The 18744-nt window shown below is 51.1% G+C and overlaps 1 protein-coding gene across 3 annotated transcripts in view; it reads left to right on the top strand.

Moving 5' to 3' along the window:
* Acot11 (acyl-CoA thioesterase 11) overlaps window positions 1-18744 on the top strand; it is a 63510-nt gene that overhangs the window by 40157 nt on the left and 4609 nt on the right. For all 3 annotated transcript variants that reach the window (XM_045139147.1, XM_045139148.1, XM_045139146.1), the window contains exons 5-13: window positions 94-192; window positions 487-622; window positions 5042-5198; window positions 6585-6704; window positions 10995-11139; window positions 12693-12748; window positions 15031-15097; window positions 15884-15967; window positions 16994-17127. In XM_045139147.1, the coding sequence (XP_044995082.1) occupies window positions 94-192; window positions 487-622; window positions 5042-5198; window positions 6585-6704; window positions 10995-11139; window positions 12693-12748; window positions 15031-15097; window positions 15884-15967; window positions 16994-17127 (998 nt within the window). The remainder of the gene's footprint in view (window positions 1-93; window positions 193-486; window positions 623-5041; window positions 5199-6584; window positions 6705-10994; window positions 11140-12692; window positions 12749-15030; window positions 15098-15883; window positions 15968-16993; window positions 17128-18744) is intronic.

Genomic DNA, 18744 nt, shown 5'->3' on the forward strand with positions numbered 1-18744 from the left:
CCCGAGGCCCGGCCTGGGTGGCATCTCAGCCTTGCCCAGCGAAAGGCCTCAACTTGATGATGGGTTCTCCTCCTTAACGCCCCTCTTCTCTAGGTGGGCATCCAGGTGGTTTCGGAGGATCTGTGCTCAGAGCAGCAGTGGACGGTGTGTAAAGCCTTGGCCACCTTTGTGGCCCACCGGGAGCTCTCCAAGGTAGCAGGCCGGTCATGTGATCGCGCGCAAGCACCCTCCCTCCTTCCCCGCCTCTCCCTGCCCACCTCAGTCACAGAGGGGCCCTAAAGCCCATTCCTCATGCGCTATAAGGGGCCCTTCTATTTCTGGGGCTTTTGCCCCAAAAGGATGAGGCCTGAGGTCTCCCCTCTGGACTCCTCTGTCAGGCATATGTCCATGGAGGCAGGAAGGTGGGCCAAGAGGGAAGCCCAGGCCCTTGGATCGCTTTGGGAAGCGGGGCTTGGGCACGTGCCTCATGGGTTCCCTGGCTGGCAGGTCAAGTTGAAGCAGGTCACGCCAGTGACAGAGGAGGAGAAAACTGAGCACGGGGTGGCGGCGGAGCGCAGGCGCATGCGGCTGGTCTACGCGGACACCATCAAGGAACTCCTGGCCCGCTGCGCCATTCAGGAGGGTAAGCCCGCGTGCGTTAGGAAGGCAGCCTTCACCCTTTGCCACCCGCCTGCTGCTGGACGAACGAGGGACTGAGTCCCCAGGGAGTTTTACCTTTAGGTTTCAAGGTGTCGTGTAGGGGACTTCTGGTTAGGATGACGCTGTAGGAACCATGCCAAAGCAGCCTAGGGGAGGAAAAGGCCCCTCGCCCCAAAAAACCCCACCAAAATTAAAACAACAACAACAGAAACGGCAAACTACGCTCTTCAACTAAAAAGTGAAGTGTATAAGAAATTATCAGCTAGGGCTGGAGAGATGGCTCAGCGGTAAAGCGCTTGCCCGCGAAGCCTAAGGACCCCGGTTCGAGGCCCGATTTCCCCAGGACCCACCTTAGCCAGATGCACAAGGGGGTGCACGCATCTGGAGTTCGTTTGCAGGAGGCTCTGGCAAGCACATTCCTTCTCTCTCTCTGCCTCTTTCTCTCTGTCGCTCTCAAATAAGTAAATAAAAATAAAAACAATAAAAAGGAAATTATCCACTATAGCAGAGAAATAGGAGAGATCCAGAGCGTCTAGAGCCCACAGAAGCAGGCAGAAGCGGCTCCAGCAGCCGAGGCACCAGGTCCGTGGGGGCCACAGCCGCCAGGCTCGGCTTGAGCCGCAGGAAAAGCCAGGTGAGGGGCTTTTCCACTCACAGCAGAGCTCCTGGCAAACTCAGGCTCTCTTGTGGGGAAAGTGGTTCTGGGGATCCTCACCCAAAGCCCCCAAAACAGTGTTGGTGGAGTGGGAACCTGCAGAAAAGCCCTTTTGTCACCCACAGAATGCATTTGACAGTCGTCTTGAGCTATGTCTGGAAAACTCCTAGGGATGAAAAAAAAAATCAGTATATAAGTGTGTGCATATTACTTTCTTTCCTCGGCTCTTCCCACACCAGAACCAGGCCATCTCCCCAGAGGCTGACACTGTTTTTTTTTTTTTTTTTTTTTTTAATATCATTCTAGGGCTGGAGAGATGGCTTAGCGGTTAAGTGCTTGCCTGTGAAGCCTAAGGACCCCGGTTCGAGGCTGGGTTCCCCAGGTCCCACATTAGCCAGATGCACAAGGGGGCGCACGCGTCTGGAGTTCGTTTGCAGAGGCTGGAAGCCCTGGCACGCCCATTCTCTCTCCCTCTATCTGTCTTTCTCTCTGTGTCTGTCACTTTCAAATAAATAAATAAATAAATAAATAAATAAATAAATTTAAATATCGTTCTAGAAATTTCCCCTGTGGCTTTAAGTATAATGTGCATCATTTATTTCCCTGTGCTTACCCTAAAAAAGAATGCACAGGACACATCATTCTGTATCTTGATTTTTTAAAAATTATTTTATTTATTTATTTATTTGTTTGTTTGTTTGTTTTGACAGAGAGAGAGAGAGAATGGGTGTGCCAGGGCCTCCAGCCACTGCAAACAGACTCTAGACACATGTGCCCCCTTGTGCATCTGGCTTATGTGGGTCCTGGGGAATCGAACCTGGGTCCTTATGCTTTGTAGTCAAACGCCTTATCTGCTAAGCAATCTCTCCAGCCCTTGATTTTTTTTTTCTTTTCACAATTTTTATTAACATTTTCCATGATTATAAAAAATATCCCATGGTAATGCCCTCCACCCCCGCACTTTCCCTTTGAAATTCCATTCCCCATCATATTACCTCCCCAACTCAATCATTGTACTTACATATATACAACATCAACCTATTAAGTACCCTCCTTCCTCCCTTCCTTTCTCTTCCCTTTATATCTTCTTTTAACTTACTGGCCTCTGTTGCTAAGTATTTTCCTTCTCACACAGAAGCCCAATCATCTGTAGCTAGAGGATCCACATATGAGGGAGAACATGTGGCGCTTCAGCCCTTGATTTTTTAAAAAAATATTTAATTTTTATTTATTTGACAGAGAAAGAGGGAGAGAGAGAGAGAGAGAGAATGAGCACACCAGGGCCTCCAGCCACTCACTGCAAACAAACTCCAGGCACATGTGTCCCCTTGTGCATCTGGCTTACGTGGGTCCTGGGGAATCGAACCTGGGTCCTTTGGCTTTGCACTTTTAACCACTAAGCCATCCCTCCAGCCCCCTTGATTGTTTTTTCCCCACAAAAATATGTCTTGGTGGTTGTTCTCTGTCAGATAGGAAGTACGCTTTGGACCGGGCAGGATTTTGACAGGGTGGAGAGGTAAGGAAAGATATTCCTGCTGGTAAACTCAGAAGACAAAGGCCAGAGGGCGGGTCAGTGACCTTAGGCCTCCTTCCCCACCTCTAGAATATTCTTACGTGAAGTCTTCTTTGATACCGAAGGGGAGAAGCAACTTTAGGACAAATGAAAGTTCATCCATCCGAGCAAAGCAGCACACACAGCTGTAACCCCGGCTCTCAGGAGGCTGAGGCAGGAGGATCATAAATTAGAGGCCAGCCTGGACTCAGAACTCCCCAAACCCTGTTGTGGAAAGGCCAAATCTTCTACTCGACCCCTTGGCTCTGCCCCTCCTTCCCTCCAGGATCCCTCAACCCCAGACAGCCCATCTCCCAGGGATCAGCCTTTGCCTCACATCTGGGCCTCAGGCTGATGGCTCGATCCAGCAGTAATGTCCCTTCCCTTGCTGCAGCTCAGTGTCCATTACCTGGTCCTCGAAGGCCCTATTTGCTGGCTGGTCGTTCCTGTCCTGGGTATTCTTTTATTATTGTTATATAATTATAATTATTATTACTATTACTTTATTTATTTGAGAGCAACAGACAGAGAGAGGAACAGGCAGAGAGAGAGAGAGAGAATGGGCGCGTCAGGTCCTTCAAGCCACTGCAAACGAACCCCAGACTCATGTGCCCCCTTGTGCATCTGGCTAACCTGGGTCCTGGGGAATCAAGCCTCGAACAGAGGTCCTTAGGTTTCACAGGCAAGCACTTAACTGCTAAGCCATCTCTCCAGCCCAATTATTATATAATTTTTTAAAAAGTTATTTGAGAGCAACAGACAGAGAGAGGCAGATAGATAGAGAATGGGTGTGCCAGGGCCTCCAAGCCACTGCAAACGAACTCCAGATGCATGTGCTCCCTTGCGCATCTGGCTTATGTGGGTCTTGGGGAATCGAGCCTCGAACCAGAATCCTTAGGCTTTACAGGCAAGCGCTTAACCGCTAAGCCGTCTCTCCAGCCCTGTCCTGGGCATTCTAAATACCTCACCTGCGAGCTGCTCCGAGCAGCAGGTGGAAGAGACCGTAGCCCCTAAATATGGAGCTGAGCAGCACGTTACAACTGCAACCACATCTCACCTTCACACAGTTTTGATGGCCGGGAGGGGGAGCCGACATCTTTACAGATGAGCCGCTGAGGGCGCATGTGGAAGCAGTGGTCCAGCCAGGAACATCTTGCCTCACATCCATGCTCCACCCACCGCCCCGTGATGGGCTCAGAACCCTCCTCTCACATCTTCCCATTCCTCACCCAGGGCCAGCCTAGGCTTTTATGCTCAAGTGGAGATGATAAATTGATGTCTTAAGGGCTGGAGGGATGGCTTAGCAGTTGCGACGTTTGCCTGCAAAGCCAAAGGACCCAGGTTCGACTCCCCAGGATGCACGTTAGCCAGATGCACAAGGGGGCGCATGCGTCTGGAGTTCGTTTGCAGTGGCTTGAGGCCCTGGCGCGCCCATTCTCTCCCTCTCTTTCTCTGTCAAATAAATAAGTAAAAAATAAAATATTTTGGGGCTGGAGAGATGCCTTAGCAGTTAAGGCACTTGCCTGATAAGCCTAAAGACCCAGGTTTGATTTCCCAGTACCCACGTAAGCCAGATGCACAGGATGGTGTATGTGTCTGAACTTAGTTTGCAGTGGTTGGAGGCCCTGGTACGCCCACACTCTTTCTCTGCCTGCCTCTTTCTCTCTCTCTTCCCGAATAAATAAGTAAAATATTAAAAGAAATAAAATATTTAAGAAAAATGAATATGATGGAGAATGGAATTTCAAAGGAGAAAGTTGGGGGGAGAGGGAGGGAATTAACATGGGTTTTTTTTTATAATCATGGAAAATGCTAATAAAAATTAAAAAATATATAAAATAAAAATAAAAAAAAAAAACTGGGCTGGAGAGATGGCTTAGCGGTTAAGCGCTTGCCTGTGAAGCCTAAGGACCCCGGTTCGAGGCTCGGTTCCCCAGGTCCCACGTTAGCCAGATGCACAAGGGGGCGCACGCGTCTGGAGTTCGTTTGCAGAGGCTGGAAGCCCTGGCGCGCCCATTCTCTCTCTCTCCCTCTGTCTTTCTCTCTGTGTCTGTCGCTCTCAAATAAATAAATAATAATAAAAAAAATTTAAAAAAAACTAAAAAAAAAAAAAAGAAAAGTGAATGTGTTAAGATGGGGTACCCTGAGGTTACCCTTGGGGCATGTCTCACCTCCCTGCCTTCTTCCCTGGTCAGATCTGGGCACCAGGGATTGCGACCATGTGGTGCCGGCCGAGCAGACCCGTGTGGAGAGTGTGGAGCTGGTCTTGCCTCCCCATGCCAACCACCAGGGCAATACCTTTGGGGGCCAGATCATGGCCTGGATGGAGAATGTGGCCACCATTGCGGCCAGGTGAGAAAGTCCTCTCCTCCTCTGTTTCCGGGGTGGGGCTGTCCCTTGGCAGGAGAAGCCCCTGCTTCTGTCACCATTCAAGCCTGGCTGCTGTGCTGGAATAACTCAGGGCTTTCAGACCCAGAGAGCCAGAGAGGAACAATTTTTTTTTGGGGGGGGGGGAGTTGGTCATTTATTCCTCCACACAATGCCCAACACCCACCACATACCCAGTGACCACTGGGAACCTCCTCACAACCCGCACCAAGCCCCAGACGACCCTCCCCTTGATCTGGCCTTGCTTGACCCCTCCAATAACTGCACCTTCAGCCTGTTTCCTGCCCCACCCATCCCCCACTCCCGACTTCATCCCTTATCTTTGCTCCTGGTGTGACCTCTTGCTATGAAACCCACTGCTGATACCCTTCGCAACCCCTCCTCCAAACCACCCCAGACCAACCCTTTGTCCTTGCACTGAAAACAATTTCCTAGTTTCTCCTTTAATCTCTGTGCCCGGCTGGAATTCATGCTACCCAAAGTGCTAGAGAGTTAAAAAAAAAACAATTAGTTATGATGGCCTGGAGAGATGGTTTAGTGGTTAAGGTGCTTGCCTGCAAAGCCTAAGGGCCCATGTTCGACTCTCCAGATCCCACGTAAGCCAGACACACACAAAGGCGAGGCAAGCGCAAGGTCGTACATGCCCACTAGGTGGCGCAAGTGTCTGGAGTTCGATTTCAGTGGCTGAGGCCCTGGTGCACCAATTCTCTTTCTCTCTTTCTCTCACACTTTCTAAAAATAATAATAATAAAAAAGTTATGCTGACAGCTAGTAGTTAACATTCTTTTTTTTAAAAGACATTTAAAAAATTTTTTTGTTCGTTTTTATTTATTTGAGAGCAACAGACAGAGAGAGAAAGAGGCAGACAGAGAGAGAGAATGGGCATGCCAGGGCCTCCAGCCACTGCAAACAAACTCCAGATGCGTGCCCCCCCTTGTGCATCTGGCTGACGTGGGTCCTGGGGAACCGAGCCTTGAACTGGGATCCTTAGGCTTCACAGGCAAGTGCTTAACTGCCAAGCCTTAGAGACAGAGAGAGATAGAGTGAGTGAGAATGGGTGCGCCAGGGCCTCTAGCCACTGCAAACCAACTCCAGACGCATGCACCGCCTTGTGCATCTGGCTTACGTGGGACCTGGGGAATCGAACCTGGGTCCTTTGGCTTTGCAGGCAAACATCTTAACCGCTAAGCTGTTTTTTTTTTTGGGGGGGGGGCTTTGATGCTGCACTGCAAAGAGAACCTTCCGCTGCTGGGCCAGAGGGCTGGGGAGGGGGTCGCTGGAGGAGGCTGACTCAAGCCCTTGGCTGCAACACTGCCCATTTCTCCTATGTCCCCAACTCTCTCCCCTCAGCCGGCTCTGCCGCGCCCACCCTACCCTCAAGGCCATTGAGATGTTTCACTTCCGAGGCCCGTCCCAGGTTGGAGACCGTCTGGTGCTCAAAGCCATTGTGAACAATGCCTTCAAGCACAGGTGAGGGGCTCCGATGAGCTGGGTCCTGACCATACCTTAATGCGGACCTGCCCTGGGTCTTCCCTCCCCGCCCCATCCCCTCCGGCCGGTGGGGTATCAGCTGCTGGCTCCTTCTGGCTGAATGCAGATCTCTTCGGGGTTCCCTGGGCCCTGTGCCTCCTGCTGGCTGGGATCAGGCCCCACGCTTGGCTGGGGACTAACTCCTGGGGATGGATGCACACATCATGGAGCCACTTCTTGCCACGTCCACGTCTGGAAGTTTCTTAGAGCCTTTTCCAACCATGTCCTGCAAATAGCTATTCCCAACACACGCCGGTGGAGTGAATTCTGAGGTCTGTTTCTACGGCAGCTGTCTTTTTTAATATATATATATATTTTTTTAATTTTTTATTTATTTATTTGAGAGCGACAGACACAGAGAGAAAGACAGATAGAGGGAGAGAGAGAGAATGGGCGCGCCAGGGCTTCCAGCCTCTGCAAACGAACTCCAGACGCGTGCGCCCCCTTGTGCATCTGGCTAACGTGGGACCTGGGGAACCGAGCCTCGAACCAGGGTCCTTAGGCTTCACAGGCAAGCGCTTAACCGCTAAGCCATCTCTCCAGCCCAGCAGCTGTCTTTTTAAATAAGGGCCGTTTCTGGTCGGTTCAGAGGACACAGTGTACTTAGGAAAAGTGAGGGATCTCAGCCGGGCGTGGTGGTTCACGCCTTTCACCTCAGCGTATTTCTGTTCTGTTTCACTGCCTGTTTATGTATCTCTCTCTTTCTCTCAAATATATAAATAAAAATCAATATATATTTTTAAAAGCAGTGAGGGAGCTGGGGCTGGAGAAGTGGCTCAGCAGCTCAAGGCGCTTGCTTGCAAAGCCTGATGGCCCAGGTTTGATTCCCCAGTACTCACACAAAGCGGCACCTGTGTCTGGAGGTCGTTGGCAGTGGCAAAAGTCTCTGGGGTGTCAATATACTCTTTCTCTGTCTACCTCTCTGTTTTTCTCTCTCTCTCTCAAAAAAAAAAATAAATAAATAAAATAAATAAATAAATAAATTAGGCCAGAAAAAAAATAAATTAGACCGGGCGTGGTGGTGCACGCCTTTAATCCCAGCACTCGGGAGGCAGAGGTAGGTGGATCGCTGTGAGTTTGAGGCCGTCCTGAGACTACATAGTGAATTCCAGGTCAGCCTGAGCTAGAGTGAGACCCTACCTCGAAAAACCAAAACTGGCTAACTAAATAAAATAAATGTTTTAAAAAACATTTTTGATTGTATCAAGGTAGGGTCTCGCTCTAGCCCAGGCTGACCTGGAATTCACTATGTAGTCCTAGGGTGGCCTCGAACTCATGGCAATTCTCCTACCTCTGCCTCCCAAGTTGGTACCACCATGCCTGGCTCCATTTCTTTTTTTCAGAAAAATATCTTAAATTTTTTTTTTTTTTTTTTTGCATTTGGTATGTGCGTGCACATGTGTGTATGTGTGTGTGTGTGTGCATGCGCATGTGTTTAAGTACACGTGAATGCCCACGGGCCCCAGGCCTCTTGTCCCAGCACATGCCACCTTTTGCATCTGGCTTAACATGGGTGCTGGGGTATTGAACCCAGGCCAGCAGGCTTTGCTAATAAGTGCCTTTAACTGCTAAGCCATATCCGCAGTTCTAGCTCTACTTTTTAAAAAATGTTTTATTTTTATTTATTTATTTGACAGAGAGAGAGAGAGATTGAGAGAATGGGCACGCCAGGGCCTATAGCCACTGCAAACGAACTCCAGACGCGTGCGCCCCCTTGTGCATCTGGCTAACGTGGGTCCTGGGGAATCGAACATGGGTCCTTTGGCGTTGCAGGCTAATGCCTTAACCAGTAAGCCATGTCTCCAGCCTCTAACTCGAATCTTCGTTGTTGTTTGTTGGTTTTGATTTTACAAGGTAAGGGTCTCACTCTAGCCCAGGCTGACCTGGAATTCACTATGGAGTCTCAGGGTGGCCTCGAACTCACTGCGATCCTCCTACCTCTGCCTCCCGAGTGCTGGAATTAAAGGCATGCGCCACCACACCCAGCATTTAAAGAATTATTTATTTATTTATTTGAGAGATACAGAGGGAGAAAGAGAGAGAGAATGGGCACACCAGGGCCTCCAGCCACTGCAAATGAACTCCAGACACATGGGCTACCTTGTGCATCTGGTTCACGTGGGTCCTGGGGAATCGAGCCTCGAACTGGGGTCTTTAGGTTTCAAAGGCAAGTGCTTAACCGCTAAGCCATCTCTCCAGCCCTGTTATTGTTGCTGTTGTTTCTTAACCTGCAAAATGTTTGCTGTAACTACCTCGCAGTTGTGAAGATTTGCTGAGGTGTTACTTGTACAAAACCTGAGAACATGTTCAGCGATGTCCGGTCAGCCATTGCTACTGCTGAGGTCACTGCTGGCGCTGCCTGGTAAGAAAGCCTTTGGGCGCAGGTTCAGTCCCAGCACTTGGGAGGCAGAGGCTGTCTGTGCCTTCGAGGTCAGCCTGAGATTCCATAGTGAGTTCCAGGCCAGCCTGGGCTAGAGTGAGACCCTACCTTAAAAAAAAAAACAAAAAAAAAACAGGGATGGAGAGATGGCTGAGCGGTTAAAGCACATGTCTGTGAAGCCTAAGGACCCAGGTCCGATTCCCCAGGACCCACGTTAGCCAGATGCACAAGGGGGCGCACGCGTCTGGAGCTCGTTTGCAGTGGCTGGAGGCCCTGGCGCGCCCATTCTCTATCTCTCTCTCTGTCTGTGTCTCAAATAAATGAATAAAAATAGATCTTAAAACAAACACCACCACCAAAAATCCCCCCAGCAGCAGCAACAAGAAAAGAAAGAGAGAGAGCTTTGAGGCCTGGCTCTGTGACTTTGGCACCTGGTACCCTAAGTCTTGTCTTCCCCCTCTCCATATATCCCACATCCTGCGGTCATAGGACTGGTGGTGGCTGCCATTTTATAGACACCGCAGTTAGTAAATAAGATTTACAAAAACAGCCAAGCCACGGGGAGCAGTGCTGTGATGGATCCTGGGAATCCGTCATGACGGGCAGCTTCCCAGTTAGGCTGCGCAGCTGATTCGTATCCTCCCTGATCCCCCTTGTGAGAGTCTCTCTCTCCTAACAGTGTGGTGCCGGCGATAGAACTCAGACTTTGCTATGCCGGGCTATGCCAGTCTCTGTTTTATTATTATTATCTTTCCCTTTTTCGAGGTAGGGTCTCGCTCTAGCTCGGGTTGACCTGGAATTCACTACGGAGTTTCAGGCTGGTCTCGAACTCATGGCGATCCTCCTACCTCTCTGCCTCCCGAGGGCTGGGATCAAAGGCGTGCGCCACCACGCCCGGCTTATTTTCAAATTTTGAGACAGGATCTCATACTGTAACCCACACTGGCCTTCAACTCACAAACAATCCTCTTGCCTCAACCACTCTCTCTCTCTTTTTTTTTTTTGCCAGGTGCGGTGGCGCACGCCTTTAATCCCAGCACTCAGGAGGCAGAGGTAGGAGGATCGCTGTGAGTTCAAGGTCACTCTGAAACAACATAGTGAATTCCAGGTCAGTCTGAGCTAGAGCGAGACCATACCTCGAAAAAATACTTAGAAAATTTATTTGAGAGAGAGAAAGAGAAAGAATGGGTGCTCCAGGGCCTTCAGCCGCTGCAAATAAACTCCAGGTTTGCGTGCTTGTACAACATTGCGCTCTTGCCACCGGCTTACGTGGGACCTGGAGAATCGAACCTGGGTCCTTAGGCTTCACAGGCAAGTGTCTTAACCGCTAAGCCATTTCTCCACTCCTTGCCTCAGCCGCTCTAGTGCTAGCAATACTATCACATACATGACACCTGACTCCCTTTGCAGTTTTCAGTGGCCCTTTGTTTTTTCCTTTTCTTTTTGGTTTTTCGAGGTAGGGTCTCGCTCTAGCCCAGGCTGACCTGGAATTCACTATGTTGTCTCAGGGTGGCCTCGAACTCACGGCAATCCTCCTACCTCTGCCTCCCGAGCGCCGGGATTAAAGGCGTGCGCCACCCCCGGTATCTTTGCTTCTCGTGACTTCCTGTTAGCCTGACACCTGGACTGGACAGGTGTGGTCACGTCTGTGTTGGACACACAGTATGTGCCAATGAGGAGGGCACATCTAGGTTTTGGGTCAGCAAGACTCCATCTGGATTGCTGGAATATCTGTGCGAGACTGTGCGCTCGCTCCGTGTTCACCTGTCTGCGCGCGCGGGTCATGGTCTGGGGAAGGTCCCCCCCCAGCATCGACCCCAGCCCTCCCTCCTTCCCTCCCTTCCCCTCAGCATGGAGGTGGGCGTGTGCGTGGAAGCCTATCGCCAGGAGGTGGAGACCCAGCGCCGGCACATCAACAGTGCCTTCATGACCTTTGTCGTGCTGGGTGCGGATGACCAGCCTCAGAAGCTGCCCTGGATTCGACCTCAGCCTGGGGTACGTGGCACGGGGTACGTGGCACCCTACGCCACCACTCCAGCCTGGCCTTGGCTCTCAGCTAGGGCCCGGGCCGGCTCTGAGCATCCTTGTTGGGGATCCCAGGGTGCTCCCTTGAAGGTGGGTGCTGCTGGGCCTGCAGAACTGATGTGCAGTGGGATCTTGGCTGGCGTTAGGGTTTCACTGGCCCGTGTCACATTGGCCTGCAGCACTGTGGAGGCCCCTGGATTGGGAGCCAAGGGAAGACCTCATCCCTGCCACCAAATATGTATATATGTGGGGGGGGTGTGTGTGTGTGTGTGTGTATTGCTTTTTCGAGGTAGGTGTCTCGCTCTAGCCCAGGCTGACCTGGAATTCACTATGTAGTCTCAGGGTGGCCTCGAACTCTCGGAGATCCTCCTACCTCTGCCTCCCGAGTGCTGGGATTAAAGGCGTGTGCCACCACGCCCGGCTCCTAAATTTTTTTTAAAAAATTATTTATTAGAGAGAGAAAGAGAGAGAGAATGGGTGTACCAGGATCTCCGCCGACTGCAAACAAACTCCATATGCGTGTGCCACTTGGAGCATCTGGCTTGTGTGGGTCCTGGGGAATCAAACCAGGGTCTTTAGGCTTTGCAGGCAACAGCCTTAACCACTAAGCCATCTCTCTAGCAACCCCATCACATTCTTTATTTTTTTTAATTAATTAATTATCTTTATTATTATTTTTTTTGAGGTAGGGTTTTCCTGTAGCCCAGGCTGACCTGGAATTCACTCTGCATTCCCAGCATGGCCTCAAACTCACAGCAATCCTCTCACCTCTGCCTCCCAAGTGCTAGGATTAAAGATGTGTGCCACCTCGCCCAGCTCTTTATTTTTTTATGTGTGTTTTTTCAAGGTAGGGTCTTTCTTTAGCACAGACTGACCTGGAATCCACTATGTAGTCTTAGGGTGGCCTTGAACTCATGGCGATCCTCCTATCTCTGCCTCCTGAGTGCTGGGATTCAAGGCATTCCTGTTCTTGAAAAGGGAGCCTGGGGGAAGATGTGGGAAGAGGCAGACTCTGAGGCAGGACGTCTTAATTCTGCCCCTCCCTCGTACAGTGTTCCTCTGACCTTGGATGAAGAACTCTACCCTCTGAGCCCCAGATTTCTTCCCGTGTAAACCGGGGAGTGTGGGTTCCAGGTTCAGGGGCTGTGGTACGGACCAGGTAGGGCCCTCAGGGAGAGCCCTCGGCCGACACCAGTTCATGGCAGGTGCCTAGCAAATGTGTCTGTGGGCACCATCGTGAGGCTCCCTGATGTCCCCATTCTACAGATGGAGAAACTGAGCCAGGAGGAGGGACGTGATGTTTCCAAAGGGCTCAGAGGCTCTACTGGGAACTGGGGCGCAGCTCAGGTCCTGGCACTTCTGCAAATGGGATATTTTGACCAGCTTCCCCAGTGAGACCTGCGCTTCCCTCTGGAGCAGCAGGACCTCCTCTTCCAGGCCCGGGGGTGAGGGAGAGAAGCGACTACCAGTTCAACTCATAGTCCCCCCCCCCTTACTATGGCCCGCTTTAATTTCCTTCCTAGGAGGGTGAGCGGCGATATCGAGAGGCCAGTGCCAGAAAAAAAATCCGCCTGGACAGGTGAGTGAGGCTGGGTGGTGGAAGGGACATTGGCCCAGAGGTGGGCCCTCCCTCCTCAGCCCCAGGAGCCTTGAGCTTCCTTAAGACTACGTCTGGGCTGGACACTATATATATAAAATTTTTGTTTTATTTTGTTTTTGTTTTGTGAGGTAGGCTCTCGTTCTAGTCCAGGCTGACCTGGAATTCACTATGGAGTCTCAGGCTGGCCTCAGTCTCTCGGTGATCCTCCTACCTCTGCCTCCCGAGTGCCGGGATTAAAGGCGTGCGCTACCACGTCCCGCACTATTTTTTAAACTGGGCATGGTGGCGCACGCCTTTAATCCCGGCACTCGGGAGGCTTAGAAGTAGGAGGATCACCGTGAGTTCGAGGAAATTAAAAAAAAAATTTATTATTTATTTATTTGAGAGATAGAGAAAGAAAGAGGCAGATAGAGAGAGAAAATGGGCACACCAGGGCCTCCAGCTGCTGCAAACGAACTCCAGGTGCATGCGCCATCTACTGCCTCTGGCTTATGTAGGTCCTTTGGAATTGAACCTGGATCCTTTGGCTTCACAGGCAAGAACCTTAACTGCTAATCCATCTCTCCATCCTCCCCCCGCCCAATACTTTCTTTTTTAATATTTGAGAGAGAGAATGGGTACACCAGGGCCTCTAGCCACCGCAAATGAACTCCAGATTCATGCTCCACTTTGTGCATCTGGCTTATGTGGGTCCTGGGGAATCTTAACTGCGGTCCTTTGCCTTTGCAGGCAAGCGCCTTCATGGCTAAGCCATCTCTCTAGCCCTCCCCCCCAAATGCTTTTTTTTTTTTTTTTTTTTGGTTTTGGCTTTTTGAGGTAGGGTCTCACTCTAGCCCAGGCTGACCTGGAATTCACTATGGAGTCTCAGGGTGGCCTCGAACTCAACGGCGATCCTCCTACCTCTGCCTCCCAAGTGCTGGGATGAAAGGCGTGCGCCACCACGCCCGGCTCCAAATGCTTTTTTTTTTTTTTTTTTTAAATTTTTATTTATTTATTTGAGAGCGACAGACACAGAGAGAGGGAGAGAGAGAGAATGGGCGCGCCAGGGCTTCCAGCCTCTGCAAACGAACTCCAGACGCATGCGCCCCCTTGTGCATCTGGCTAACGTGGGACCTGGGGAACCGAGCCTCGAACCGGGGTCCTTAGGCTTCACAGGCAAGCGCTTAACCGCTAAGCCATCTCTCCAGCCCTCCAAATGCTTTTTGAGACAGGATCTCAGGCTGTAGCCCAGGTTAGCCTGGAAGTCATGTAGTTCTGGGCTTACCTCCAACTCTTGGCAATCCTTCTCTGTGAGTCTCTCAAGGGCTGTTATTGCAGGTGTGAGCTACCATGCCTGGCTGCGGTCTGACCCTTTTCATCCACACATCCTGCCCTGTTGGTCCCGTCACAGAGCTATTTCATGGCCCTTTGTACAGATGAGAGAGCTCCAAGGACAGATAGGCGGGACCCTTTGCTCCCAGGGCACACGGTTGGGCGAGATCGAGAGCCCTGGGCAGTTGACTTTAAAGCTTGTTTTCATCCTGCTGATGATGGTACCTAGTCTGAAGAAAGGTTTAAATCCCAGTATTTGAGAGGTCGAGTAGGATGCTTGTATTGACCAAGCCAAGCGAAATCACATGGGCACTACCCCGCCCCACACGACCAGGAGGGTTCGATGTGGCGATCCAATGGCTGAACTCACGTAGCTAGGCTAGAGTGTTGTAGGGCTGGAGGGATGGCTTAGCGGTTAAGGTGTTTGCCTGCAAAGCCAAAGGACCCAGGTTTGATTCCCCAGGACCCACGTTAGCCAGATGTGCAAGGTGGTGCATGTGTCTGGAGCTTGTTTACGGTGGCTGGAGGCCCTGGTGCGCCCATTTTCTCTCTCTGTCTCCCTTTTCTCTCTCTTTTAAATATAAGCTCTGTCAAATACAACACTAGAGCATTGTAACTGTTGCCAGTATGAAAGGCCAGCATATCTGGGGTATTTACCAATATGCCAAGAACTGTGCTCCTTAGGAAGACCTTCCAAGGCAGGGGTGGCACGGGTCCATTTCACATTGAGGTACAGGGTGAAGGGAGCCTCCCCCCCCATTCTTATCCGCTCAGATCTGCCTAGGGACCTGGCCCAAAAGATTTTCTGGGTGTCAGTGTGTCCCATGCCTCTGCCAGACGGGAATCCCAACCCTCTGGGCTTAGCACTGGCCTGCCATCTGGTAGTTGGCAGTGAGGCCTGCCAAGAGTGGTGGATTCTGAGAGACCCAGGCTGTCCTCTTCCCTTCCAGGAAATACATTGTGTCCTGTGAGCAGACGGAGGTGCCCCTCTCCGTCCCCTGGGACCCTAGCAACCAGGTAAGGCCCTCAACTCCAAGACCCCCAGGCCCCTGCTCTCTCTCTGTCGGCAGGAGACTTGCGTAAACCCTGCACCCTGCCTCTAAATTGCAGCGTGCCAAGGGCTTGTCTTTGTCTCTTGTTTGGCTGGCGGGAGTGAATATCCTGAACTTGGCTGCCCAGGGCTGTGTGGGGGATGTGGGCCAGCCTGAACCCCTTTCCCAGGGTCTGGTCCAGTTTATTTTTTTGTTTATTTTTATTTATTTGAGAGCGACAGAGAGAGAAAGAGGCAGATACAGAGAGGGAATAGGTGCGCCAGGGCCTCCAGCCACTGCAAACAAACTCCAGATGCGTGCGTCCCCTTACGTGGATCCTGGAGAATTGAGCCTCGAACCGGGGTCCTCAGGCTTCACAGGCAAGAGCTTAACCATAAAGCCATCTCTCCAGCCCCCGGTCCAGTTATTTGTTTATTTATTTGAGAGTGACAGACAGACAGAGAGAGAAAGAAGCAGAAAGAGAGAGAGAGAGAGAGAGAGAGAGAGAGAGAATGGGCACGCCAGGGTCTCCAGCCACTGCAAACGAACTCCGGAAGCATGCTCCCCCTTGTGCATCTGGCTTACATGGGTCCTGGGGAATCAAGCCTCGGACCGGGGTCCTCAGGCTTCACAGGCAAGTGTCTAACCGCTAAGCCATCTCTACAGCTCCTCCAAGGTCCAGTTTTTGTCCCTATACCTGCATGGTCTGACCCCAGGGACACCTGAGGCAAGGTGTATGAAGATGGTGCGTCTGTTTGTGTGCCCCTCCCAGGTGTACCTGAGCTACAACAACGTGTCCTCCTTGAAGATGCTTGTCGCCAAGAGCAACTGGGTGCTCTCCTTGGAGAACAATCAGGTACTTTACCTGCCTGCCATCTTTCTCTCGCTTCCAGTTAGCCAGGGCCGGCTGGTGGCAAGCATCCAGATAGTCTCTCCAAGGCGGGGCGTTTAATCCCAGCCCTCTGGAGGCAGAGGTAGGAGCATCGCCGTGAGTTCGAGGCCACCCTGAGACCACATGGTGAATTCCAGGTCAGCCTGGGCTGGAGTGAGAGCCTACCTCGAAAAACAAAACAAAAGAAAGAGAGAGAGAGAGAGCGAGAGAGAGTTCAAAGCAATTCAGGGAGATCAGGAAGCCACCCACTTCTGGAAATGTACTTGTACCCAAAGGCTTGGGGTGAAGTCCGTTCCCCCCATCCTTTCCTCCTACCTGCCACCATTCCCTGGCAGCTTTGTACATAGTTCCCTCTTTCATCTCCCTCTGCTCTGTCCATAGCAGGCTACCGTAGGGACTGGGCAGTTATGGGTTCTGTCCCCTTGCCTGTGCGCTTGGACAGGTGGCCTCTTCGCCTGTGACATTAGGGGTTGGATAGATCCCAGGCTCTGGAGACCCTTTCCTGCCCATCTCTACTGAGTTCTCTCAAAGGTCTATTTCCACAGGGGACGTGACTGAGGCCCAGCGACATTTTTTTTAAAATTTTTTAATTTATTTATTTGAGAGCGACAGACACAGAGAGAAAGACAGATAGAGGGAGAGAGAGAGAATGGGCGCGCCAGGGCTTCCAGCCTCTGCAAACGAACTCCAGACGCGTGCGCCCCCTTGTGCATCTGGCTAACGTGGGACCTGGGGAACCGAGCCTCGAACCGGGGTCCTTAGGCTTCACAGGCAAGCGCTTAACTGCTAAGCCATCTCTCCAGCCCCCCAGCGACGTTTTGATCACTTGTTCAGTGACGCAGCGAGTCAGTGATGAGCCCTTAGCTTCTAGCCCTGGGCCCTGCATCCCAGGCAGGACCTCACTCCTCCCCCCCACCCTGCAACACCCACTCCCCCACCATAGTCTTGGGGTCACGGGGCGGGAACGAGGTCACTCTCTGTGCCACACAGGTCCGCCTGTACACGCTGGAAGAAGACAGGTTCCTCTCCTTCCACATGGAGATGGTGGTGCACGTGGATGCCGCCCAGGCCTTTCTGCTTCTCTCGGACCTGCGCAGGAGGCCAGAGTGGGATAAGCATTACCGGTGAGGGGCTGGAGTTGGCAGGCACCATCTGGGGTGGGCACGGGCTGTAACTGTGTGTTAGGCAGGAGCCAAGGTCATGGGCATCTTGAGACCCCGGAGAAGGGAACTGAGCTTGGAATGGCCACGGAAACCCGAGATTAAGTCCTGCTTCTGTTCCAAGTAGCTGAGCGGCATTGGAAAGGTCGTTTCCTTTCTTTTTCTTGTTTTATTTGGTTTTTGAGGTAGGGTCTCACTCTAGTCCAGGCTGACCTGGAATTCGCTATGGAGTCCCAGGCTGGCCTTGAACTCATGGTGATCCTCCTGCCTCTGCCTCCCGAGTGCTGGGATTAAAGACGTGCGCCACCACGCCCTGCTTGGTTACCTTTCTAAGCCTCCGTTTCCTCTCTTTAAATCATTTTTGTTTTTGGTTTGGGGAGGATGGTGAACCATGGATTTGCATTCAAGGTAGATGAGTGATTTTCAAGCCACTTTCTTCTTTTTTTTTCTTCAATTTTTTTTAAAGTTTTATTTTTATTTTTATTTATTTATTTGACAGAGAGTGATAGAGGCAGGGAGAGAGAGAGAGAGAGAATGGGTGTTCCAGGGCCTCCTGCCACTGCAAACGAATTCCAGATGCATGTGCCCCCTTGTGCATCTGGTTTACGTCGGTCCTTGGGAATCTAACTGGGATCCTTTGGCTTTGCAGGCAAGTGCCTTAACTGCTAAGCCATCTCTCCAGCCCCCACCCCACTTTCTTTTTTTTTTTAAACATTCCATTCTGTATCCATTTGTTTTAAAATATTTTATTTATTTATTTGAGAGAGAGAGAGAGAGAGAGAGAATGGGCACACCCGGACCTCTAGCCACTGCAAATGAACTCCAGATGCATGCGCCACCTTGTGCATCTGGTTTACATGGGCACTTGGAAATTGAACCTGGGTCCTTTGGCTTTGCAGGCAAATGACTTAACTGATAAGCCATCCCTCCAGCCCAACTGTTACTTTTATTTCATTAAAAAAAAATTTTTTTTTTTGAGTTTTCAAGGTAGGATCTTGCTATATATAGCCCAGGCTGACCTGGAACTTACTCTGTAGTCTCAGGGTGGCCTCGAACTTCACAGGAATAATAAATTCACAGTAATTTACTGTATTCAAAAGTAGCACTTTCGGGCTGGAGAGATGGCTTAGCGGTTAAGCGCTTGCCTGTGAAGTCTAAGGACCCCGGTTCGAGGCTCGGTTCCCCAGGTCCCATGTTAGCCAGATGCACAAGGGGGCGCACGCGTCTGGAGTTCGTTTGCAGAGGCTGGAAGCCCTGGCGCGCCCATTCTCCCTCTCCCTCTATCTGTCTTTCTCTCTGTGTCTGTCGCTCTCAAATAAATAAATAAAAAAAATTTAAAAAAAAAAAAAAAAAAAGTAGCACTTTCACGCCTTTAATCCCAGCACTCGGGAGGCAGAGGTAGGAGGATGGCCGTGAGTTCGAGGCCACCCCGAGACTACAGAGTGAACTCCAGGTCAGCCTGAGCTAGAGTGAGACCCTACCTCGAAAAACCAAAAGAAAAGTTCAGTGTGGGTGACCCAGGCCGAATTGATGTCATATTCTAGAAGGCTGAGGTGTGACTGGGAAGAAGAGGCTGGGGAA

The sequence above is a fragment of the Jaculus jaculus genome, chromosome 21 (assembly GCF_020740685.1).
Source record: "Jaculus jaculus isolate mJacJac1 chromosome 21, mJacJac1.mat.Y.cur, whole genome shotgun sequence".
NCBI lineage: Eukaryota > Metazoa > Chordata > Mammalia > Rodentia > Dipodidae > Jaculus > Jaculus jaculus.